At 43.9% G+C, this 26,217-nt stretch overlaps 2 protein-coding genes across 2 annotated transcripts; both read left to right on the top strand.

Moving 5' to 3' along the window:
- The first annotated feature begins 5,065 nt into the window (after window positions 1-5,065).
- C6H11orf58 (chromosome 6 C11orf58 homolog) lies at window positions 5,066-10,626 on the top strand. Its single transcript, XM_040067204.1, is given in 6 exon segments — window positions 5,066-5,171; window positions 5,356-5,436; window positions 6,680-6,740; window positions 8,219-8,328; window positions 9,104-9,202; window positions 9,204-10,626. Coding segments are annotated over 6 exon segments (522 nt in total). The 5' UTR covers window positions 5,066-5,111; the 3' UTR covers window positions 9,315-10,626.
- Window positions 10,627-20,742: 10,116 nt separating this feature from the next.
- LOC120754224 (uncharacterized) lies at window positions 20,743-21,309 on the top strand. Its single transcript, XM_040067577.1, has one exon. It carries the CDS (start codon window positions 20,743-20,745, stop codon window positions 21,307-21,309), a length of 567 nt encoding a protein of 188 aa, XP_039923511.1.
- The last annotated feature ends 4,908 nt before the right edge of the window (window positions 21,310-26,217 follow it).

Here is a 26,217-nt window from a genome sequence, read left to right as displayed (position 1 = left end):
GACCATTTCCACAAATGTTATGGAAGTCCCTAGGGAGAAGAAATTACTACAGTCATACAGGGTTCTGAAGGAGAATACACAGTCACAGTTTTTCCCACACCACTTACATTTCCTTCTAATTGTTCTTTGTTAATCCAATAAAAGATTCCAAGGTGTTAGAAATGGAAACAGTTACATGAAGAGAAAAAAATCTGTTTGCAGACAATTTTCAGCAGGCTTCCAAGACTTTGGCTTACACAGCACTGTGAGACTCAAAAAAGGACAATGTTAATTTTGTTCAACCTTTTCCAACAGAGTGTTACTCACTAGAGTATGTTAAGGAGTGGTTTGTCCACATCATCTTCAAATTATTCATAAGTTAAATTCGCCAAGACAAACAGAAAAAAATGTTAAGATTCTCTTTCCTCTAAAGTATTCTAATTTACTGTGGATGGATGAAACTGTACACCAAATGAAACAGAAGATACACCCAAGGAAGGATCTACAGAGTTACAGATCTAAACAAACAAAATTCATTTTGATAATACTGAAGACTTTCTCCTCATTCAGACTCATGGTAGAATAATTGAACTTGGCAGATACTTTCTGTGAAATGTTTTGTCTTTATTGCGGCTTTTATGTGCTAGCAAGCACAAAACAAAAAGAAGGAAGGAAGTGAGATATATAAAGCTGTATCTTCATTGCAATAAAAATGATTTTTACTCAGGTATGGCATTCTAGCGCTGTACCCTCTGCAGTGGTAAGTGAAGAGGCCTAGTCAGTTTAATACAATGTAAAATCTCTAAGAAAGCAAACCACTGTATTTCCTTATTTTGGGGTAGCTGATACACATCAACTCCAAGTAGGAAATACATTGTTGGCCTTGCCTGGCTACGCTGATATAAAAACTACCTGGGAACTGTCTGCACTAGGACTGTACCAAAACAAAGCTTCTTAACATACCTTTTATGATGTTAAAAAATGGAAATTTTAAAAAATTCTTTGTAGAAGCCTAGTGCATGCAAGATTACTAGAAGCCTGTAGAGACCTAGGTTCAAGGACATAATCTCTTCATTCTTTGTTTTCTTCCTTTGTTAAACTGGGGCAATAATTTTTTTTTTTTTTTTCTGTGGTATTGAATAATGGCCTTTTCTGTTAATCCAGAAATAAAAGTAAGTGAAGATAGTCTTTGTTTTGGTGCACTGTCTTGTTTATAATAGAAACTACTTTGGTTTTAGATGGGAAGTGTTCTAAAAAAACTTTTACAATAGGTTCAGAAATATAAAAGCCATTTCAAGATGAGGACCTCTCTATCCTTTATTTTGTTAGTCCTTGAAAGAGCTTTTTAAATGTTAACAGCTACAACTGTCTTCACTCAACTGATGCTCCCTTCTCAGCAATCCTTCTGTTGACATCTCTTGCTCATAGCTTGTCTCTCCTTCTTCCCAACAACCCCTTAAAGGAAAACTTAACAGGAGGTTGGAAATGAACTTTTGGCAGACATAGGGCCACTAAAACACACTGAATAAGTTTGTTGGGCAACTCAGATCTCAGTAAAAGAGTTTCTTTCCTCACTTTCAGTGATACACAGAATATTTCCCACTCTTCCCTGTGGTACCCTCTATATATTGCAGTGACAACTACTAAGCAAAGTTGCTCAGAAAACAGGAAGCATTTTCAGCTTAAATAGCTGAAAGAGATACAAAGGTAGGGTAATGTCATGTTTCTATTTGATATGAAATAAAGCTTTTTGTCTGAAAAAAAAAAAGTAATTTAAACTGTGCACTTAAAGTAGGTGCATGAGTATACGTTTGGGTTTTTTTCAAGGAACAAAAAAAGAGGCATTAGTTTCCTTGTTAAGCTTTCATACAGACAGGTACTGGCAGCATTCCCTGCCTCATGGTGGTAGCTACTTTGAGTATCAGAAGTTCATTATTAACAATTAAACATTCTACAGCACTTGAGAAGAGGTTGATCCTATTTTATAAGCCAACATCAGTGAGCGTATTATAAATTACAGTAGTCAAATTACTCTACAGCTAATATTTAGCACTTAAACTTTGCTTTGAACACACTCTCTTGCAACTGATAATTAATTCTTAATGCTGGCATGCAGATATATTATCCTAATTTCACAGATAAAGAAGAAAAGCAAGATAATTTGCCAAAAGCCACTTAGTCTTGAGTGGAGTCAGGACTAAGCAGGGGAAGATTCAACCCTACACAGCCTCCAAGACAGGGCTGACCACTATTCTTGACCACTATGGGACAGTTTTATTATTGCAGCTTAGTCAATCACTGCATGGCAAAGGCATCCTTATCACATTATACTATGAGAAATTATTTTGGCTGTCAGATCTGGCTCTACTTTAATATATCCTACCTCTACCAACAAACAAACAAACAAACAAACAATCTAAAACTCAATTAAGTAAAAAATAATTGTAGAAGAATTTGTATCCGGACCTTCACTCATGGAACTTCTTCTACAAGATCTAGTTAGGTCTCAACTTTCCCACCCCCATCCCTTTCCATAAAAGGAAATGAAATCTCATTATTTCAATGAGGATCATTTCAGCAAGTTCAGTTCAGTTCATTTCACTGCACTTTGCCTTGTGCCATTCCATCTAACTGTTTTCACTTAATTTCAGAATTTTCTTTTTTTCCTTAACAAGGTTTTGTCTGCCTGAAAGTTTTTATAATGCAGACTACTGAGCTTCAAAACTTGGAAGCTCTTCATTCAAGTGATTCTTCTGGTATGTCCTGTAACAGAGCTGGTATGCACCTGCCTTGCACCTGCAGAGATGGTTCCCATGCACAGACTGCAGCTCACCAGAGCAGCACCAATATATTGCAAAGTCTAAGGGGATAATTATACATGACAATAAATAACTTACTTGTCATTTCAGCTCATCTCACTCTTGTCTCTTTTAATGTCCAACAATTGTTCCTCCCTCTATACAGGCAGCCCTTTGTTTGAGGTTCTGTTTCCGCATCATAGCCAGTTTGTGCTTCACAACAAAACCTCACCTCCTGTGAATTGAATGTTAACTTCAGGACAGTGTCTTCAGAGAGACCATGACAAAACAGTGGAAAACTCTCAAAATATTGCCTAGAATCCTTACCAATTGTCTTGTTTGTATTTCAGAACAGCATCAGAGATTGGAGAAGACATGTTTCTTCTTAGAAACTCCATGTCCCTTGTCCTGAGAATAACATTTCTCTGTTGCTCAAAAGAATACAGCAAATATAACACTGAATCCCAGCATGACAGGATTTTCAGAACTCCTTTTTTATCATTTATTAGTGTTACTGGAATTATATAAAGCTCATGAGTCACACATCCTCAGACTTATCTGTAATATCTGCAGGAAGATAAGCAAAACCTTTACATAACCATTATGTTACTGAGAGCATCCACATTTTTGTAGCATTCAGATCACTCCAGTTTTAAGTGATCCCATAGGCAGATGGCTGCCATTTATTGTTTAGGATGTCTTTGTTTGTTAAGATACCTCTTCTCTGCAAAAACAGAGCATTTTAAACAAGGGAGCAATAAACTAAGGGAGAAAAAAAAAATTGTAAAAGCCTCTCACTAAAATATCAGCACCACATCATTATTCAAAATGTAAATAAAAACAAAATCAACAAACTATTAATCTGACACATAAACATTAGTTCATTTCAGTTGTCCTGAAAACGACTTGAACTTAACAATAAGCCATAACTAAGACACAATTATAATAGCTGATTTGAGCAGTCTTATCTTTTACACCTTTTTTCCCCAAGACAAACCTTGTCTGTTTGTCCAACAAGGGAAATATAGCCATAAAGTTAAAATTTCACACTTTTTTTTAAATTGAGATACAGGTCTTAAGGCATAATAATACAGAAACACTAATAACTTAACTTAAAAAAAGGAAAAAATACAGTTTCACTGGTATTAGATTACCACAATTCTTACTAAGTTAAGCAGACTAAAAATGTTGCTAGATACTATAAAAAATTTGAGGTTTTAGTTTATAAAGTAATGTCATTTTCAGGGTTTTTTTTTGTAATTCTACTCCTCTTGTTAGAAATAATTTTTAAATGCTAACGTTTAAATTGATCCATTACTACAGTCTCTATATAATTGTCTGTATATTTAAATAAATGAAATATGGTTAAAGATGCAAATATACAATTCTCTCAGATCAGTTATTTTTCTGCTTTCTTCACTGTTAAACAAGTACCACAGAAGCTGTAGAAAGCAAATGTAACAACTGTGCCTTTCTGATTGGTTTTGCAGACTCAAGCAGAGCAGCAATGCAAACATGAAATAAAACATCAGTATCCTAGTGTTATTCTATATAAATAGCCGCCAAAAATAATTACATTTTACATATCACGTCGTATTTCCTACCATATATCATTTTATAATCATAGTTTGGCTTGGAATGGACCTAATCCACTCAAAAAAAAAAAAAAAAATTTTGCAATCGTTTGTTTTAAATGTCTTCAGAAAGGGAGATTCCCTGGACAGCCTGTTCCAGTGCTCAGTGCGTTCCTGTTTATGGCCATTTCTCCTGGTCCTGTACCACTGCGAAGAGTCTGGCACCACCTTCTTGGCACCCGCCTTCCTGCTATTTGTATGCTTCAATAAATTTGGGGGCAGTGCGTGAATTTGTGCTTTGTATGCGTGTGGGAGCGATGGAACAACAGTGGAGGCAAACAGCCAGAGGCGCTGAGGGTTAAATGGGAACACCCGGAGCTCCGCACACACGGCTCCACGCAGGGTACACGAACAGCAGGACCGGAGGGCACTGAGGCGAGCCGAGCAGCGGGCAGGGTCCCCGCTCAGCCATCCCCGCTCCCGAGCGCCGAGAGAAGCGAAAAGCGCCAGGAAGCACCGAGAAACGCCGGCACGGATCTCGCGGCACCGCCACCGCCCACCCTCAGGCGGAGCCCGTCCCGGTCCGCCCGTCACAGCCGCGGTGCCGCAGGGACCTCTGGGACGCGTAGTCCCCCCGCCACCCGCGCCGTGCCGCCGCCGCCCGCCCAGAACTACCGGTCCCGGCGCGCCCCGCGCCCGACCCCAAGGGCGCGGCTCCGGCAGGAAGGCGGCAGTGCGGCCCGGTCACCCAGCCGCGGCCATGAGCTCAGCCAGGGAGTCCCACAGCCACCACGGCCTCAAGCGAGCGGCCTCCCCCGATGTAACCGGGCGGGGGGCGGCGGCGCGGCGGGAGGGGGTTGGCGGCGCGGGGGGCGGCGGCAGGGCCGCGGCCCGGCGGTGGAGCCCCGGCGGGACGCGGGCAGGCCGCGGCCCGCCGGGCGGGCTGCGGCGGGGCGGAGAGGCCGCTCGGGGCGGGCGGGCGTAGTGAGCGTGTGCTCCCGCAGGGCTCCAGTAGCTGGGAGGCGGCGGACCTCGGCAACGAGGAGCGGAAGCAGAAGTTCCTGCGGCTGATGGGCGCCGCGAAGGTGAGGCCGCGCCCTGCTCATCGACCCCACTCGGGGGGCGGGCACAGGGACCGGGGTGCTCTCAGCGGAGCTCGGGGTTCTGCGGGGCGATCTGAGCCAAGCGACAGCAAGCCAGAGCTGCCGGGCTTTGGGGCTCTCCTTCCAGGAGGATTTGGGTTTCACCGCTGTTGTGTCAGCAGCCGTGTTAGACAAAACGTCGCTCGGAAGTTGCCGAGTCTCTGCACCGCAGCTTCATCCCCACCCCACGCCTTAAATGCTTTCTGACCAGCTCTTAACCTTTCTTGCTGACGCTTCCGATAGAGTAACCTTGTTACAAACTAACAAACCTACGTACTAGCGCTGTAAATTTTTCTGTCACTAGAAATAAATCAACTTTGAGAGAGTGGTAGCTGATAAGACTAAACCACTAAAGTAGTAGACCTAGGGAATATCTTTATAGAGAAAATACACTAAAATTAAATTTCTATTACACTTGCTGCAAGGTGCTGCACAACTGAGTAAATGTAATAATGCTTTTTTCATGTATAAAATGTTGGTTTAGTATTGCACTTTTACTTGCTTTCAAAAAAAGTTTTTACTTGTATTAACTTGTTTTTCTTGAATACAGTAATTTTGTAAGCTAAAGTAGTTAACTGTATTAAAGAGGTGAAAGTTAGAACTTTGTAGTGGATAGGGATACCAATGCCCCATTAGAGCTTCCCACTACCACTAATCTTAACTTTTGCTTGTGTACTTAATGCTGCTTGCTGTGTAATGCCAGTTCTTGCCTGTTGGGACATATTTGCTATTGAGCAACTACTGAGCCAATAAATTAATTATCCCTATGAAGGTCTTACCTGACACTGTGACCAGTCTAAAAGCGGGATCATTGTAAGATGGATGGCCTGAACTGTTGCAGAGTGTTAGGGAAAGGGTAAATGGTCAGAACCTGGATAGACATCTGTCTAGCATCATGTAGTATAATTTCGTATCAGTGGCAAGAAACAGTGAATTAGAACTATCTCTGGGGTCTGGGAAGAGCAAAAAGTATATAGTGGTTGGGGTTTCTTTTTCAGAAGATTCAGCAAAAGAAAGATGAAACAAGTTCACCTAAAGGCAGCAGCTGTTAGCTAGTAAAACTTCCCAGTCCTACAGTTGGGTGGCAGGGTTTCACAGCAAACCTTTTCCATTCGAGATGTCCAGGATGTTGGCAGAGCTGTCAGTGCATCCTAAAGCTCCAAAACAAACTGCCTTTTTCTTTTAGAAAGAACATACTGGCCGCCTTGTTATCGGAGACCACAGATCAACCTCTCACTTCAGGACAGGTCAGTTATCCAACAGCTGATACAAAGTTGGAAATCTAACCCGTATTTAGGAACATTCCAGTGCTCTGAGCTTGGTTAGATATGGCAGGGAGGGATTCAGGTTTCTTGGCTGCAGCTGAAGATGGGTCAGGCTGTGGAGTTGTAGAAGTTCCTTATTTTCTTAATCACTGACAAATAGTTTCTCTGACTGTACTCACTTGCCTTTTAGTCCAGTACATGCCAGGATAGCCAAACTTAATTGTACATAGAAAAGAACAGGGGTTAATTTCTCCCTGACCTGGTTACCTATTGAATAGAAAGATCTCTGCCCTAAAGCAGTGAGGTAAAAGCTGAAAAATTCTGCAAGGTCATCTTGACTATCAGCAATATTTGGCTGTAGGACCATGGTAACTCCTTATCCTGCTTTCTTAGGAAGTCAAAATCTGTGGCACCAAGCTGGGTTGGACTGCACTGCCTGAGAGAAGCCTTGTGGAATAGCAGTTGTCACCATTCCAGAAAACTTTCCCTCATATTCCAGAAAGCTTTCCCTGATGCGCTCCACTGATCATTTTTCACGTGATGAAAAATTATCTGTGGATCAAAATAAGCCTGAGGATTGGTTCCAGGTGCTGCTGCTGTTAGCTTACAGAGACTGAAAATCATTCCTTCATACCTGAATTTCTAGAAAGGAAGTGATGCTTCTCCTTGAAGTTGTAAAGAATCAGTACTCATTTGTTAACAGCAAAAAGTTAGAATGCTGGGGTTTTAACACTTCTTTGTATAACATACAGCTCTAACTTCCAAATGAGGATTTGTGATACAACAGATACAAGAGATACAAATTAAAAGCTAGTGTTGTAGGCCTCCTGGGGAGAATTAGAGATTCCTACCTTTTCCAAGTACATAGGATCCTTAAATATTTTAGACCACTTACTCAAGTAAATAAAGGGGCTGTAGAAGTAGCTCATGAAAACTAGTTTTTCTGCTAATTCCTAAGGATGGAAAAATGCAGAGCTGTAGTAACTACTCCTTATAATCCAGGATGCATGAAACAGTTTCCAGCGCAGCTCAATAAGCAGGAGTGGTGCTATTGTCCCAAGGCGTGATGCTATATCTGAGGGATGATTTAATCAAGGTAATCCCCTGTTACGGAGTGAAGGTCACAAAGTTTCTCCTTGCTGGGGCATGTTGCAGTGTTGGCTGGAAGCACAGAGAACTCACCCTGATTACATTTACCTTGTTCTGTGGAACTTAACACTGCATAGTGCAACTCTGGAATGCATCAAGTCTCAGGAACTTCCCCCTTTGTATCAAAGCCATCCTGCTTGCACACTTGCTACTGTTGCTTTAAAGTCTCATGGTTTGTATGCAGTAATACTGGATCCTAGTTTAGAATGGTTATATTTAAACTTCTTGCCTCTGAAAATATGACTTTCTGTAATTTGGTTTGTCTTTGTTAACTTGAATGAACCATAACCAAAGTACCCTGGACAATGCAGGGGAAGAAGACAAGAAAATGAACGAGGAGTTGGAGTCTCAGTACCAGCAGAGCATGGACAGCACCATGTCGGGGCGGAACCGGCGCCACTGCGGGCTTGGGTTCAGTGAGGTACTGAGTTCATTTCTGGAATGACTTGGCTTTCCCTTCACTAAGACAAGGTGGTACTGGGTTTAAAAGTCCAAGCAGACTTCTGTGTTTGGGTTAAAGGACAAACCTAATGCAGGCACTTGATTGCTGTTTGTGTACACTGTGGTGGCCATTAAGGTGCTCATAAATGACTGATGCTTCTCATTGTTCTGAGAAGTGATAAGAGATGCCTTCATGTTCCAGAGCAGTCAAGACTGATTAGGGCACAAAGTGACAACTATATTAAATCAGGTTGTTGCTGAGGAATACATAATTAGGCAGGATAACCATCTGCATTGTTTTTAGCAGTTATCATTGGATTACTTAAACATTCCTCATGCTGCAGTTTGCCAAGTGTCCTTTCAGAGATCAGTCACAAATGTGAATGCTTGATGCCTTTAGTTCCATTATGTCACACTCTGTGACAAGTATTCTAGTGTCACTACTGCAATTACAGAACTGATGTGATCTGTAACTTCAGACTCATTGAATGATGTCTTCAGAATTTCCTGCTGTAACTAAATAAACCAGTGGCTGATGAATCCATGCATGTCAGCTGGTATGATTAACCACTTCAGGGAGTTGCTTTCTGTCTAATAATTCGTGTCTTACAGGCCTCCATTAGCAACACGGCCCCATTTTAGTACCAAAATGAAAGGAGCCATTAAGTGAAACAATCTCACTGGGAAATTTTAAAGGCTGCGATGGAGGTTACCAGGAAATAATATTCTATCTCTCTCATAATCTGAATTTACAGTTCCAGGAAGATGAACAAGAAGAGGAGGCAGCTGGACACTCCTCTGATGAGAGTTCAGAGGATTCTGAAAGTGGCTCTGATTCAGAGCAAGAGGAGTCTTGCAGAGGAGCTACAAGCTACTGAAAAACATGATGAAGCTGAGGTTCCAGAAAACAAAAAAGAAGCAAAAAGCAACTATAAAATGATGTTTGTGAAAGCCAGTGGTTCATAACTGCAGATGTAACAGCTTTGTATTTAAAGTACAGTAAGCCTTATTGTTACAGTGCAAAGTGGAGGACTGCTACAGCACAAATCTTTGTATTTTGATTTTAAAAAGACCCTGTTAGACGACAAAAAGTAGTAGTAGTGCTTTCTGTTGCCATGGATAACATTTTTATGGGCACAGTGATATTACTGGTTTTTGTAAAGTGTATAAAATCCTGGATGGAGAAATAAATTTGTTTTGTTCCTGCCCAATCTTTACAATGTTATCTGAACTATCCCTTCCCTTATTCCATGCCAGATAAGGAAGCTTCATGTTAGTGGTTTATTCAGTTAGTATCCCAGTCTTGAATTTTAACTATTAAGATTACATGTGAATTACGTGATGTTGCATTAGTTGTAAAATACCAGTATCAGCATTATTCTGTGATGTACTAGAGCTTTTAAAAATTATTTTGTCTATAGCTGCTAGTGTTGGCAGGGCTGAGGAGAAATTCTTCAGTTTTGTGCAGCATTGATCACTGTATCCATCTGAAGTCCTACAGCAGTTGCATAGAGAATATGTTTTAGAAAAGCGTAATACAACAGAAGGCTCTAATTGCTTCTTTGGCTTTCTAACGAGGGGAAGGAGCTGTAGTTGTTTCTACCTTTCAGTAGAAAAGAGTGATTTTTTGAATTACTGCTTCCTGGCTTAGAGCATGGAGCTGTTATTAAAAATAACACCTCCCAAAGAAACCCAGTTTACTTTGAAAGAGAAAGTATACTTTGATAATGAAAAGGATATACAATTCATTTTAGCTTTTTTAAAATATAGAATAAAGAGTTAAGTATGCAAGCCCTTCTTCCTTTTCTCCCACACACATCACTTGGAGGTCTGAGTCAATTAGCACAAGGCTGTACCTGTCAAGTCAAGCTGATATGCCTAGAAAGCCAGGAGTTCAGTAACTCCTTCCCGCAAGAATTAAACACATCCATTCCACTGCAAAGTCATTGCATTCATGTAATAAATAAAATATCAGAGCTTTTTAGACTTTTTCCTCTTAGTGCATCAGACAGATCTCCTGGCTGGAAGAACAGGACATCTGCCCTGTACCTCTAGTACTGCCACAGCAGTGTTCCAGGGGACACTTCGGATGCTCCTGGAGACTCCATTTCTGTGTACAATTCCTGATGTGCAGACAATGCTTCAAAGCCAGTCGGCTGAAGGAAAGCAGCAGTTTGTACTATCATTGCCTAGTTGAATGTAAACCCTGCAGCATCAGCTATTGAGGGAGGACCTGGAATAAGTATGGAAAAAATAAAAGTAATATTGTAAATAGAAACTGAGTGTAGATTTTAATTATTGTGTTTTATTGCATCTACATTTAATACAAGCTTCTCCACTCATTCCATTTTAAGAACAATGTTACAGTAGCCACTAACATTCATTTGTACTTGATTTGCATAGATTTTTTTTCTTGTTTTCCCAATACTGCAAATTTCTAATAAATAGAGAAAAAGTTTAAGTTGCTTGTACATTGTGAAAAGAAAAAAACTCACCATGACTTAGGAAAGAGAGATACCTCCCTAAGAGATCAACTGATTATCCATTCCAAGTTTTCCTGGTTAGACACTCAAGCTAAACTCAAACCAGCATTTCACTGTTAAAATCCTTAAGCTGTGGCTGCCACTCATCTCTCTGCCTTCTCCATCCCAGCACCGCTACTCTGAGCTCTCCCACCAGCATGCAGCCATGCAGGGATTCACGCTGGGATCTGGAAAAACACAGGAAAAGCAGATCCAGCTGGCCTGCCCAGCGCAACTCTACTGACAGACCCAATGAGGGGCCCTTCCACTCAGCCTCTTGCCTCCCTGATTAGGCCATCAGTTTCAGTTATAAATAAACAGAACACACAAAGATTTAAAAAACAAACAAATAAATAAACTATTCTAGATACAGCTCTGACCAGGAAAAAGAAAAAATCCACAGAACTTCCATTCCCCAAAAGTGGAACACCAAATACGAACATCTGAAGAGGTTTGGGATAACATCTGTGATGCTGACCTAAGACTCACTGCTCAAAATAGGGAGAGTTCTACACGGTCTTGTCTGTTTCTGTCTAACATTATAAACATTCTAAGAACTTGCAGACTGATCCACGAAGCAGCATAAGCTTCTCGCTACGTACCATGAAAGGCTGATTTAGCTCAGTTCGTGCAGTGAAGGTTTCAATTCAGGACTCAGTTTTAGCAACATTTGATACAACAGTATCAGCAGCAATGGCATAGATAAGAGCAGGATATGGTTTCAGCTCTGGAGACGGGGAACATAGGAAAATCAAAGTCAGTGTCTCAGTTGACTCCAGTTAGCCCTTGCTTTTCAAGTTGGTATGGAAGGAGCTCACAGAGATGACAGCAGAACACATCATAAGCAGACATTGACTAATAAGAAGGGCAGCTGCATTTGTCTATGAAAACAAGACTTGTCCACTGAAATTCATCAACTCAAAGACTAGTTAACTTCCATCTCAATAGAAAGGCAGGAGTCTGCCTGTTCTCCTGTACCTCAGGGAAGGACATAAGTTAGGCCACAGAGGGTTGTCACAGAACAACTATCACATCTGGTAAATTTTCAACCTGTTTCTAAACTACACATGAACATTTGTTCACACAAAGAGCAATACAGTGCATTCTCAGCACTTGGCTTTGGAAGACTGAAAACAGCTGAACAAGGTCAAATGCACTGGTGTGCCTGTTCCTCTTCCATTTTCCTGGAACCAGGAACCCCTCCAGGTGAGCTCCATCACAGCCCCAGTGCCCACAGGTCCAGCAGTCACCAGAGAGGGTGCTTCTAAGCCAGGTAAAAAGGGGATTCTTAATATCCTACAGGAATTCTCCGAGGCCAAGGAAACCAGATCTCTAAGTCGCCCTGTAGTTTCTTGCAAGTGCTTTGCAGTTTATTCTCTCTTTCTTCCTGAAAGAGCAAGCTGACAACTTGATTCCTGAAAGCACAGTTTATAGGCCAGCTTCAAAGCAATAGGTCCCTCTAAGGCTCTGGTTGGGGAATTCACATGAAAGACGATGTGCACATGTTGTTCTGATGCCAGAAAGGATGGTTGGTAGAAATCTCCATGGATTTGCTACAGTCCTCAGCACAGGGATTAAATTATGCACTGAAACTGTCTCTGTAAACTGCAGGAGACAAAGAGAATAAGTGGCAGTGCAATATCTCATAATCAAAGGCTGGCATGGCTCTTTGCATCAGTCTCTTGGAAGCTGTCATGGGATTAAGAGAAGGGACATGTGTCAAGGTACCCTCAGCAGAAGAGACAGAGCAAAAAACTGGTTTTGTTTGCTTTTAAGCCTGTCACCTCTGCACTTTTCCTGAGAAAAATATCTTCGTGCAAGAGGTGTACAGCATCATGATAGGAGGCGAGTTTCCTTAGTTTTTGCACAGCATTAAAGAAACACAATACTTGATGATTTAACCCAAGATTTTGATGTGCAGGTGCATTATGAGCTCACACTTACAGTTTGTGTTATTATCTATCCAAACCCAGTACCATTTTATGGTGGCCCATATGAGGATCCAGTGAGGAAAAATAAAAGGGAAGACTGAAAAGAACTTTAGATGCTGTCTAGGAACAGCACAGCAATCGGCAATAGGAAAGACAATTGTCCTACTACCAAAACACTACCCTGAAGTCATTGTTGATTCTCCTTCATACACTACTACCATCAACATCCCACTTCCTTGTGAGACATTAAATTTGAAGAATTAGGGATTTTAAGAAAGTTAGGATAATAGTTGCTGAATTAGCTGAAGTAGCTAGATAAACTTTGCTTGCAGTTAACAGATAAGCTATCCCGGATTAGTAACTCATTGCTTGTCAGCTTTATGTTTATGTAGCTGTGCTTTGTAACAAAAAAACAAAATGCAGTAAATAAGATATACGATAACTACAGACTTCCTGCTTAAAGAACACATTCAACACAGCAAACTATATGTTCTACCAAGGACTCATTTATCACACATTGAAAAGTAGAAAACTCAAGACGAGGAAGACTCATCTTACTTCCTCATTTTTGGTGACTCCTCCCCAGAATAGACCCCTAACTCATTTTAGGAAACAAACTACGCATGCATAATAGCCTTTTTGCCAATTAGCATACGAAGCAAGGGATGGGAAATGACAGGAGTATGAATATGTATTTTGAGTATTCAACACTTCTGTAAATTAAAGGCTTTGTAATTTGTTGTAGTGCATTAATCTGGTTTATATTGTGTTTCATCGGATTCGTAATGTTTTTTCCCTGTTCCCCTTTTACTGTACCACGTGTTTGTTCTGCTCGGCTGCCCCCATCCCCACAGTGGAAGGTAACCCAACTCTGTTCCACTCCCGCCTTGTCCCTGATTGGATAGGGGCTTGTCCCTGCCTCTGGGCCCGTCCCCCCCTGGGGAAAAAGCCCCGGAAGGGGCAGAGCCTAGATGACTCTGGCTCCTGCATGGACAGGAAAGGAGCTAAAACTAGCTCCTGGGCAAATTAAAGCAATATTTTCTTCCCACCAGACAAAGAGCAGGCTCTTTCCTTTTGCCATCGGCAGTCGTCTGGGTCTCATAAAGAAACCCCACATCCCACATCTGGCACCAATGTGCAGCTCAAAGCCACAAGGGGCTCCCAGAAAGCTGGAATAACCACTCGGGGAGCACATGGCCGAGGAATCTCACGCAGGTACGTGAGTCACAAAATGTAGCCCACCCACGCAAAGACACAGACCCGTCAGGCTTGGCGTTCGCTGTGGAGTCTCCGAAACACAGGATTCCACGGGCAGGGCTGCAGTTTTCTCCCTTGTACTCAAAATACCCATCAGAGTGCTGCGAAGAAGCCCCCCAAATGGCAAGCTGCTCCCAGGGAAGGTGACCACATGTTCATGGAAAGCTGACCCTGGGAACCGAGACTGGAAGCTCTTTTTGCACCAAAAAAGGTCAGTCTCAGGCAAAAGGAGTGATTGGGAAAGAAAGGAAAGATTTGTCTGAGCGCTGGATTTTTGGTGAGTACCACTTTGGGTTTTCTAAGGGAAAATCTTTTTAAGAGGCAGTGATCCTCAGGGAAAAGGGTTTTTTCCTTTCGGGGATGGTTTTTGCTTTCAGAGTAAACCTTCAGGGTGCTTTTAATAGCATGTTCCTTTCGGCAGCCAGGTGGTGGAAAAGGTAACTCTTTCCCCTTTTGGCTCCTTTTTTTTTTCTCTCTCCAGGGAGGGTTTTTTTTAACTTTCAGTTTCCCAGCCACAGTTAAAAGGGACACAGAAACTTAAAATCTGAGCCAAAAATGGGTGCTAGGCTGTCTGTGTCTCAATAAAGAGTCTACTATCAAATTTTAAGTGCCTCAGATGATGGGAAAAACCCATTTTTCCAAGAAGCAATTAAAAAATTTCCTTCAGTGGTTATTTGCTCAATTTCCAGATGTATCATCTGAGCAAATAAGCTCCCCAGAATTTTGGGTAGCTGTTGCAAAAAAATTGTCTCAATCAAGCTCCCCTAATGATAAGGAAAAAGCAAATTTTGCTCTTTGGAGCTTGCAGATTTTATTTGCAATGCAAAAACAAAATGAAAGAAAAAAAGGTGGTTCCTTGTGGGCTTTCCCCAGTTTCCTCAGTTTCTCCCTATCCTGACCCCAAAATCTCTTCCCCAAAATCAAATATTCCTCAAGAAACCCCTAAACTTTCCCCCAAACTCCCTTCTTTCCCAGTTTGTAAACCCCGGGTTCGGTTTGCAGGCAGTTCGAGTGCACAAAACCCCCATCTTAGTGAATCCCAAGCTAGTCTAGTTCGGAAGGGGGCTAACAAGATGGGGAGGACTCCTGTGTTTCCCAAAATGGCCGAAGCCATGTGCTCACGAGTCATGAGGAGCCTCTCTCTTTGTCTGTCCCTCCTTCCCACAATCCCTTTCACAATCCCTTCCTCTCCCCAGACCCCCCCTTCTCTTCGGTGCCGCCCCCAGCACTGCCCTCTCCTCTGACTCTGCCCCTACTCTCAAACCTCCTCCCTCCAACTCTGTCCCTTGTGACTCAAGCCTCCAGCCCCTCCCTGCCCCTGCTTCCCACGGTTTCCTTGCCCACAGTCCCAGTTCCCATGCCCCGGCAGGGTGGTGGGGTGGAGCCTGGAACCCAGAAGCAGGAAGTGATCCCAGCTTTTCTGCTACCCCTGTCAAATACCGACGGTCAAAAAGAGGGGGTGCTGTCCACAGGAATTGGGACCCCTTCCCCCAACAAGTGATTCAGGGTTTATGCAAAGCTCAGGCCAAATTTGGACACGAAAGTGAATACTTTCACAGCCTTTTAAAAGCAAATTTAGCAGGGAATCCTATTGTTCCCTTTGACCTCCGGCAGCTTTTTTCTGCCCTCCTTTCATCCACACAGTTTAGGCTTTGGGACTCTACATGGAAAAAAAGATGAAGAGATTTACTCCCGGAGCTTTGGCAAAATCCTGAAATGGCTGTTGATAATAATAATTTGCCAATTCGATTAGAACATCTATGTGGTGATGGTGAATGAGTCGCAGCACTCAAGCAGGTTCAAGAAATTCCTTTAGCTGTTTTAGAACGCATTAAAGAGGCTGCTTTCGAAGCCTTCTTTTCAATCCAGCCCCATGGGTCCTTCCAACCTTACAGTAAAATAAAGCAGCTTCCATCAGAACCTTTTGTAATGTTTGTGGAGCGATTAACCCAAGCTATCGAGTTACAGGTTAAGAATGAAGGAGCCCAAGAACAGGTCCTGGAGGTGATAGCACTGACTAACGCAAATGAACAGTGTAAGACAGCCATCCTCAGCCTGCCCATGGACCCGGCTCCAACCTTAGATGACGTGCTCCATGTATGTACCCAGAAGGTCCCTTTCATGACAGCTCACTGTAATCACAGTCCCAGAGATGCATTCAGACCACCGCAAAGAGCTGCCGCTGCAGACACCACAGCCCCTGTGCCTGTGCCACAGCCACCACCCAAGAGAAGAACGATGTGTCTCCTGTGTGATCAGGCTGGACATTGGGCATCTCAATGCCCTTTAAAGAAGCAATTTCTAGACTTTTGGGACAATGGGGACGGGAGGTCTCAAGGGTCCAAAGGGAATTTTTCAAGAAACTAAAATGTCAGTACTTGCTTGCCCAGCGTGTCGACGTAAATAGGGCAAATCCAAGGAGGGGGGAGAAAAAACTAGAAAATGCAAATGCTAAATTAAATAATCCTGCTATAACCGGTTCTACCTTTCAGCAGAAGTCATCAGATAGGGCCCTTTCAGATCCTGACGTGAGCAGACCCTGTCTAACCACAGAATGTCTCCAAAAGCCTTCTAGGTTGCAACTGACAGAATCCTTGCACCTAAGTGACGACAGACTGGCATTTAGGTTAATTGGATCTACACGTGCTAGGCTCCTGGCAACATGTTGGCACTAAGTATGTCATTCTTGGGGACACCAAGTACACACCGAGAGAGATTGAGATCCTTCCAGGTCTCGTCTCATCAAACCCTAAACAACTAGTTCTCTGGCTGCGCTGTGTTCACCCACCTTTGTTTCTTCTGCCTAAGGGGCAGATAATAGCTTCAGGCAGTTGCAGCACCTGATCTGTTCCCTGAAAAAAACAGCACAAGGAACAAACACCTTGATGTTTGCCCCACACGAGTTGTTGGGAGGGACAATAGGGTGTGAGGTCCGTCACAGTGGGGAAGTAATAAACCTCAAAGGGGTTTTGGACACAGGCGGGATATAACGATTGTAACAGAAAGGATGTGGCCCTCACATTGGGAACTGCAAAATGTGGCTGGGAACGTAGAAGGTGTAGGGGGGATGAAATGGGCAAAAAAATCAAAGAAGTGTTGTGCAAATTAAGGGGCCAAACAGACAATTAGCTACACTGCATCCATTTGTTTTAGATTATTCAGAGCCCTTGTAGGGGAGAGACCTGATGGCCCAGTGGGGGGTCACGATTGGCATTCCAGATGCCCCCCTGGTTTTTCAGGCTGTGGCCACTGAAGAATGCCCTACCCAGAAACTCAATTGGAAAACTGATTCACCAGTCTGGGCTGCTCAGTAAAGAAAAATTGAAGGCACTTCAGGAGCTAGTGGATGAACAGCTAGCTAAAGGCCACATTGTGGAAACCACGTCTCCGTGGAATTCTCCAGTCTTTGTTATAAAAAAGGCAAACAAAGGCAAGTGGTGGCTCCTCCATGATCTCCATCAAATTAATAATGTCATTGAGGACATGGGTTCTCTCCAACCAGGGATGCCATCCCCAGCGATGCTCCCCCAAAATAGGAATTTGGCAATTATTGATTTCAAAGATTGTTTTTTCCAGATCCCTCTGCACCCTGACGATGTCCCACGTTTCGCCTTCTTGGTCCCTACCCTCAAGTGAGAAGCCCCTGTCCTGGTTTTGAAAAGACAGGTGTCTGCTAAGGAGAGGCAGGCCTCTCTAGGAAATGAGGAATTTGAATCCTTCCCTCCGTGTTATTATAATTTGGAAGATTAAAAATAAAACTTTTCAGTCAGAGCTATGGGGAAAAGGAATAACAGTCCTTTACTAGTAAATATAACAGGACAGACAAAAACCAACAGCAATTATAACAATAGTAGAACAGAACCAAGAACCCCGAGGGCAAACGGTGGAGGCTCCGGCGCTGATGGCTGGAAGCCGGGCGCGGTGGGACTGTCCTCCGCAGGCAGGGGGTGTCCTCGGCAGGCAGAGGTGGCAGTGCCGGAGAAGCCGCAGCGGCGGGACTCGGGCTGCACCCAAAATCCAGCAGGACAGCGAAGAAACTCCGAATTCCTGGATACTCCAACAGATGGTAGAATTCCCAGGACCAGACTCCTTCGTTAACTGTGGACTCCAACAACCGTGGCCCGCTTGGTGCTCCCCCCCGGAAGAAGAAAAGAAAAACCGCGAGATCCCCCCACCCTCCGCTCTCTCCGGGAGCTTTTTTCCCTCCCCCAAAACTAAGTTATCAGTTCTTTTGTCCACGTTAAGCACTCAGCACTTAGTCTCCTAGCAACTTGGGAGGGGGGAAAAATTCTACAGGAGACTCAAACCCCAACAGCCCCGAGGAAAAGATACCACTGGAAATTTCTTCCCCAAGGGATGAAATACTCACCATCTATTTGTCAGTGGTACCTCTCTTCCCTGCTGTCCCCAGTGTGATGTGTGACTGGGGGCACACACGGATGATGTGCTTGTGTGTGCCCCCAGTGATGACTTACTGTCCCACGTGCTTGACCTGACAATGGATTCTTTGGTTGCTGCAGGGTTCAAGCTTCAGGAGGAAAAGATTCAAAGGATGCCACCTTGGAAGCACCTGGGTCTTGAGACTGGTAAGCGGACCATTGTGCTGCAAAAATTGGTTGTCAAAAATAACATCAAGACCTTAGCAGATGTCCAGCAGTTGTGTGGGTCCTTAAATTGGGTATGACCTTGGCTAGGTCTGACCAGTGAGGACCCAGACCCCCTCTTTAATCTTTTAAAAGGGGGAGAGGAGCTAAGTTCTCCTAGGACACTCACCCAAGAGGCAAGAGCAGCCCTAGAAAAGGTACAGGACTGTATGGCCACCAGACGGGCCAACAGGCAAATCCGACTTGCCATTCAAATTCATCATTTTAGGCAAATTGCCACACTTGCATGGGATGATTTTTCAGTGGGAAAGAGTGGAAAAATCAAAAAAGGACAAAGACTGTAGGGATCCCCTCTTAATCATAGAGTGGGTTTTCCTCAGTCACCACCGGTCCAAAATAATGACCAGGCCACAGGAATTGATAGCAGAATTGATCCGGAAAGCCAGGACCCAGATCAGGGAGTTGGCAGGATGTGATTTTGAGTGTATTCACATCCCAATCGAGATAAACTCGGGCCAGATCACAAAAGCAGTGTTGGAGCACCTGATTCATGAAAATGAAGCTTTGCAGTTTGCTCTGGATAGCTACACAGGTCAAATTTCAATTCATCGGCCTGCTCACAAATTATTTAGAGAACAAATTCAGTTCAAATTGTCATTAAAAAGTGTTCAGAGCAAGAAGCCTTTAAAGGCTTTAACCGTTTTTACAGATGCATCTGGAGCATCTCATAAATCAGTAATAATGTGGAAAAATCCTCAAACTCAGCAGTGGGAAAAAGATATTGTCAAGGTGGAAGGATTGCCTCAGGTAGCTGAGTTGGCTGCAGTTGTTAGAGCTTTTGAAAAGTTTCCTGAACCATTCAATTTGGTCACAGATTCGGCCTATGTAGCAAGGGTAGTATCCAGAGCTGAACAAGCTGTACTGCGTGAGGTCTCCAATTCTGCACTTTTCAGCTTGCTCTCAAAACTAGTAAATCTGATCTCCCACTGAGAGCAACAATTTTATGTGATGCACATCAGATCACACACCGATTTACCAGGATTCATAGCTGAGGGCAACAGAAGGGCTGATGCTCTTGCTGCGCCTGTGGAGATGGCCCCACTCCCAAACATCTTTGGACAAGCCAAAATCAGCCATCAGCTTTTTCACCAGAATGCACCAGGCATAGTCCGCCAGTTCCACCTAACTCGGGAACAGGCTCGGGCAATGGTGTCAATGTGTCCCTCGTGCCAGTAACACACACTCCCAGCCCTAAGTGCAGGAGCAAACCCCAGAGGATTGAACAGCTGTGAGGTATGGCAGATGGACGTGACACACATCATGTCCTTTGGTAGGCAAAGGTATGTCCGTGTATCTGTAGACACCTTTTCTGGTGCTGTCTATGCCTCTGCCTGTAGCAGGATTTTTGGAGACAGACACAGAGAGCCTGACAATGCTGGGAAAGTTCTGTTGTTTTAGCACTGTCAAGGACGTTGAGCCTGAGAACCAGGACACTGAGCCTGAGAACCAGCTTTTTCCCTCAACAAAGTGTAAACAGGTAACTGCAAAGGAATGCTTATGCAGATAACACTAGCCAATAGCGAGTAGTAAAATGCCGTGTGAACAGCTTATGCACAAGAATGATATATGTATATAAGAACCCTGTGTACCCTCAATAAATGGAGCATTCACCACTACTTCTGTGAAGAAGGTGTTTGACTCTGGCTGTTCCCCGTGTTTTTGTTTTTGTTTTGTTTTTTTTCTTTTCAAAAATCACCTTCAATTGGCGCCCGAACTTCGGACCTTAGGGTCCGACCCAGAGGAGAACGACCCAGGGTGACGACCCAGAGGAGAAATTAGCGGTGGGACGCTGAGCGGTTGGACGCTGAACTCGCCGACAGATGCAGCTGCATTAAGGTGAGACCTCCGGAAAATAGCGGTCAGACGCTGATCTGCCGAGAGATGCATCAGCATTGAGGCAGAGGCTCGCCATCCTTGCAAAGAGTGCGAGGCTGAGTTGGTAAGGGGAACAGGGGGCAGTTTCTTGAAAAAAGGTGGAAGGCTCGAGTACTCACTTCCCTGCCCCATTGACGAGGCAAGCATGGAATGCGAATTTGCTGCCACATTGAAGTTATTTATTATTATACTCTCTGAGAGACGAAAAACAGTAGCGGAAAAAGTACTGCAAAAGTTGATTAACTGGGCTCACGGAAATGGACATTTAACAACTCCGCGGCACTGCGAAGTCAGGGAAGCGCTGCGGGACCCCTGCCGTGCCCTCTGGCCACCGGCGCCCCGGCACCGTCACTGGCCGATACCCGGCTCGTCGCTCCCGGCCTGCGGCCCGCCCCCGTCCCTCCGCGGCAGCGGCTCCATCGTGCCCGCCGCCCCGCAGCAACAGGCAGGACGAGGAGAAAGCGGCCCCCGGGAGCCCGCACCGGCCCCCGCCGCTCCCAGTGCCGCCGCTCCCACAGCGCATGCACCGAGTGCCCCCCCGTTCTCGGCTGTGCCCGAAGAGACACCGGTCGACCAAGAGAGGGGAACCCGTGACCCCTGCTGTCGACCACCTTCCCCCGACAATGTTCCGCTGCCAGACGAATTAGAGGAGGACCCAGTGATGGAGCAGAACCCACGGCAGAATCCACAGCAGAACCCACGATTGGTTTAAAAGAACTGACTGATCAAATTCAGGCAGTGATGCAACGCCTGTGTGAGCGAGCGCATGCAGCAACGAAGCTGCTGCTGGAAAAAGCCCAAGAACTATCTACAATAAATGCTAAAAATCAGGAGGAGCCAACATCATTCAGCTCCCAGTTAACTCCAATGCACAGCTTGAAATCTGAAAAGTGCTCAAACAATGTTAGATTAGATTCATACTGCAAATATCCATTCTCCAGCCTGGATTGCCCCCAATCTGATCACCATCATCAAACTGTTAATAATATATTTACAGCTCTGTTATTGGTATGTTACTGCTCCAACAGCTTCAAAGGCAGGTACCTTCCTGGACATTCATTGCTTGTGCCTGTGGCATTCCAGTCCCTGAATGCTACAGATGGAAAACAAACAAGAAGGACAAATAGCAGCACTCCGTTAAGAGAGCTTTTTGATCATAGCTGTGATTCATTGTCCACAGTCTTTGTGGTTTTAGAAACTTGTATTGTTGTGCAGCTGGACACCAACCCTGACTGGATGTTCTTCTGTTGTTTTGCTGTGACATGCTCTGACAGACATATGTCTCAAGAACGCTGCGCTTCGGCATGATTCATGTGACTGAAATACAAATCTTCATAATAATCATGAATTTACTGGCAGTGATAGGAGGACCACCTTTTTAGCAATCTCAGATTCCAAGACCTGAACATTCAGGTGAAAAATACTCCCAGCTCTTTGTACTGTGGCAGGAACCATATTCTCCTGTGCAATAGGAGTTGGCAAAAAAAGGGATCCACTTTAGCAGGAACAAGTTCCTCTCACCTTTTCTTCATATTGGCTCCATTGATTGCCTCAGCTGCAATGATCTACAAGAAATCTACTGTGCAGCTGTTTGAGAGGCATCTCTGCCTCTACATCTTGACTTTTGGCTTTGTGTGTGCCAAGATCACAAATCAACTGGTGGTTGCCCACATGACCAAGAGTGAAATGTATTTATAAGACACGGCATTCATAAGCCCAGCATTGCTGTTCCTTGACCAAATGTTTTAACAGCTTTATTGATAAGTATATTTTCCTCTGGATTGCCCTGATCCTGTCCCTGTTTAACCTGCTCCAATACTGTGTCAGCGTGTGCAACCAGAATTGCTGCCCACCTGCACATCCACATGTTCCGCATCAAGGGCTGCCCCATGCCCTCGAACCATCACTAGGGCTGGGAGCTGCCACAGAGGAATGGGGAAAGACTTAGGTTTCTACAGGAATGGATGAAGACTTGTAAGAGACAAATGCTAAAAGCAAATGAGAACAAAGTAATTTATAATAATCAATGTTGTATAACTTTTCTTCTTTATTACCAGTAACACTTCTTAACTAGTCTCCTGCCTGAGAGTGAATTCCAAATTCACCCTAGTCAACTTTCCATGTAGTCAACTCTGTTGATTCCAAGCCTGGAAAAGCTTGCAGGAAACAAATGCTCCGTCTTTGTAATTACCTTGATTACTGATTTCTCTCTATATGGTGAATGGATCCCCACCAACTGGAGTTTCTAATGTAGTATAATTACAGCTGCAATCTGACTTGCTTTTAACATTTCATCATCTCTTAGTGAAATACTTATTGTCCACTTGGAATTTATTTACTAAAGAATTGAGTTGGTAAAAACCCAGAGATACCTTACTAAGTTGTGTGGCTGCAGCAGCTGCCAAGTAAGAGCCAAGCTGGGGTTGTTTTTCACTCGTGCATTGCTGACAAAGTGGTTTCATGCTGAACAGGGTCACAGTAAGCCTTCTGCACGCAGTGAACACCGCAAGCCCTCTGAAGATAAAAAGCCAGATGGTCAGCTCTGGACAAGATAAGAGGAACGCTTCTGGTCAGAGCAGCTGATCTCAAATTCGTCCCAGACTGACAGATCTCCAAGGGCCCTGGAATGTGTCACTCTGAAACCTGCTGGTCAGTGACCAGGACACCTCTGAGGCGAATTCGACAACAGCTGCACCCAAGCCTTTGAGCCTTGCATCTGGGCCACAATGGGTACCGAGTAAATGGACTCGGCCAGCAAGGAAGGAAAAGAAGGAAGAAGGATCATCAAGTCCTTGCTGAGACAGCTGGTGGTTGAGGCCACTGGTGAACAACGCCCTCCTGACCCAGACTGGGTTGTAGCATTTTTGATCACCAAGGCCCCTTGGGATTGTTGGAACTTTCCCAGGACTTGCATGAGTGGCAAGAAAAAGAGTGTCCTCAGTGTCAGGAAGTAATAGTTATAGAAGTGAGCTGCGGAGTTTGTGGTGCACAATTTGAGAGAGAGACACCAAAGCTTTGGCGTGAGGTGGTTTGTGTGACCACTGCTATAGTGGTACCCTTGGTGCCTTTTATCAAGCAGCACAGGTAGTGTTGGGAATACCTAACCCTGTTCCTGATGATTTTGGTGGAGTAGCAGATTGGAAATTTGCGCAGACAGTGTGGGCCATTAAGAGAGAGAGATGGTAGGTCCGCATGGTAAGACGTTCTCGCGTGTTGCGTGCCTTTTGCTCATGGTGTCAACAAGTGTTGCAAGATCTTCTCAACTAGCTCATCAATTTTCTAAGAGAACTAATGTATGGGTGACATTTGCCAATGTGACTGGACAGGATTCTAATTGCCTTAGCCTGGCCAATCCCCAAGACCCATTCAGAACTTGTTTGATAGGAACACCCCTTTGGAGCCCTCACAATTTTAAAGGTTATGTGAAAAATGAAACAATGCTGAATTTTACTGTGGCAAACAGCATGGTGTGAATGTCAGGTTTCAGCCGCCCAGGCTGATGGAGGCTGGCAGTGAAAAATTATAGAGCAACTTAAGGATACACTTACTTCACCACCTGAAGAATTAGACCTCCTTGGATGTATGAATGCCAGCTCTACGAATAGAAGTGAGGGAGGTTGGGTGTCCTTTGAGCCCCCCACAGAGCAGAGTTTAAATATACATAGCCAGAAATGGGCTGCAATAAATTCAGCTTGACTATCTAGCAGTGTACACCAACAACTCTATTCCAAATGTAATTTGACTGGCAAACCAGCACCATGCCTTCCACAAGGAACATTTTTAATATGTGGGGACCACGCCTGGAATGGAGTTCCAGCCAGCCCACATGGGAGCCCATGCTATTTAGGGAAGCTTGCCCTGTTTCACCCTAACATAACCACATTGATGACTTTAGCAGAAGTTACTCGGAGAAAACATGCCATACATGAGTTGGACTGTACAGACATAAAAGATCCTAAATTCTGGTCCCAAGCTAGGACAGTGTTAACATCCATGTTTATACCAGGAGCAACAGCCGCCAGAGCAATGACCACATTAAAGCAGATGGCATGCTGGACCAAATCAGAAGTGATTTTAACTAGTCAAATTTTAGGTAAGCTATCAGCGGATGTTACCAGTGTTAACCATGCTGTTTTACAAAACCGTGCTGCAATTGATTTTTGCTTTTAGTACATAACCATAGGTGTGAAGACTTTGAAGGAATGTGTTGCATGAACCTGTCTGACCATTCTGGATCAATTCACAAAAAAATTGCAATTAATGAAGAACAAATTACATGATTTAAAAGAAAGTGATGATGCATTTAAAGATTAGTTAAGTAGCCTTAGGATGACAAGATAGCTGAAGTTTGTTATTAAGCGTTGGTTATATTATTACTTGTAAGATTATTAGTACTAAGTTGTGTAATGTCATGTATTAAGAATATGTTGTATAAGACAATATCTAATGCTTAGCTTGTGCAAAAGAAAAAGGGGGAATTGTAACAGGATTTTTGGAGACAGACACAGAGAGGCCTGACAATGCTGGGAAAGTTCTGTTGTTTTAGCACTGTCAAGGACGATGAGCCTGAGAACCAGGACACTGAGCCTGAGAACCAGCTTTTTCCCTCAACAAAGTGTAAACAGGTAACTGCAAAGGAATGCTTATGCAGATAACACTAGCCAATAGCGAGTAGTAAAATGCTGTGTGAACAGCTTATGCACAAGAATGATATATGTATATAAGAACCCTGTGTACCCTCAATAAATGGAGCATTCACCACTACTTCTGTGAAGAAGGTGTTTGACTCTGGCTGTTCCCCGTGTTTTTTATTTTTGTTTTCGTTTTGTTTTTCTTTCTTTTCAAAAATCACCTTCATCTGCCCACAGAGGGGAGAAGTCTAGTGATGCCATGAAACACCTACTACAGGCTTTCTCCTTCCTGGGCATCCCCAAATCAATAAAAACTGATAATGGACCCATGTACACATCCAAGGAGTTCAGAAGCTTCCTGCAGCAATGGGGAGTAGAGCACAAAACAGGCATCCCCTACTCCCCGACAGGTCAGGCCATCGTGGAAAGGACCCACCAAAATCTCAAAAGGGTCCTCAGCCAACAACATCAGTCTCTAAAACTAGAGACACCCCAAATCCAGTTGTCCAAAGCCTTGTTCAATCTGAACTTTTTAAATTGCACGTTTGAAAATCTTAACCCACCAATTGTGCACCATTTCAGAGAGAACTGCCAACTGCAGCTGAAAGCAAAGCCTCCAGTAATGGTAAAGGATCCAGCAACCAGGGAAACAGAGGGTCCTCATGATCTGATCACCTGGGGTCGTGGGTATGCCTGCGTGTCCACTCCCTTAGGTCCCAAGTGGGTGCCAGCCAAGTGGGTGAAACCTCTTATCCCTAAAACTGCAAAGCCACCTGCAGAGGCCCCACAAGTGGCCAGTGCTGCCTGGAGGAAGAGAAAGCGCCGAACCTTCTCCTTCTAATTATCATCTTCCCTTAACAGTATTTTTCTGAACAGTTTATCTGCACTAGATGTCATTTTTTCTTCTCCAACTTTAAAGGTACTCAAGGTCCGAACTCTGAACACCTCTCACAAAGTGAGCCTTCCTCCTGCTCAATTTAATAAGAAAA

Source organism: Hirundo rustica, chromosome 6, assembly GCF_015227805.2.
Source record: "Hirundo rustica isolate bHirRus1 chromosome 6, bHirRus1.pri.v3, whole genome shotgun sequence".
NCBI lineage: Eukaryota > Metazoa > Chordata > Aves > Passeriformes > Hirundinidae > Hirundo > Hirundo rustica.
The sequence above is the reverse complement of the archived record's forward strand: the minus strand, read 5'-3'. Positions and strand labels throughout refer to the sequence as shown.

Excerpts from the sequence above, each read along its gene's own strand:
- LOC120754224 (XM_040067577.1), top strand. The coding sequence starts at position 20,743 with ATGGAATGCGAATTTGCTGCCACATTGAAGTTATTTATTATTATACTC.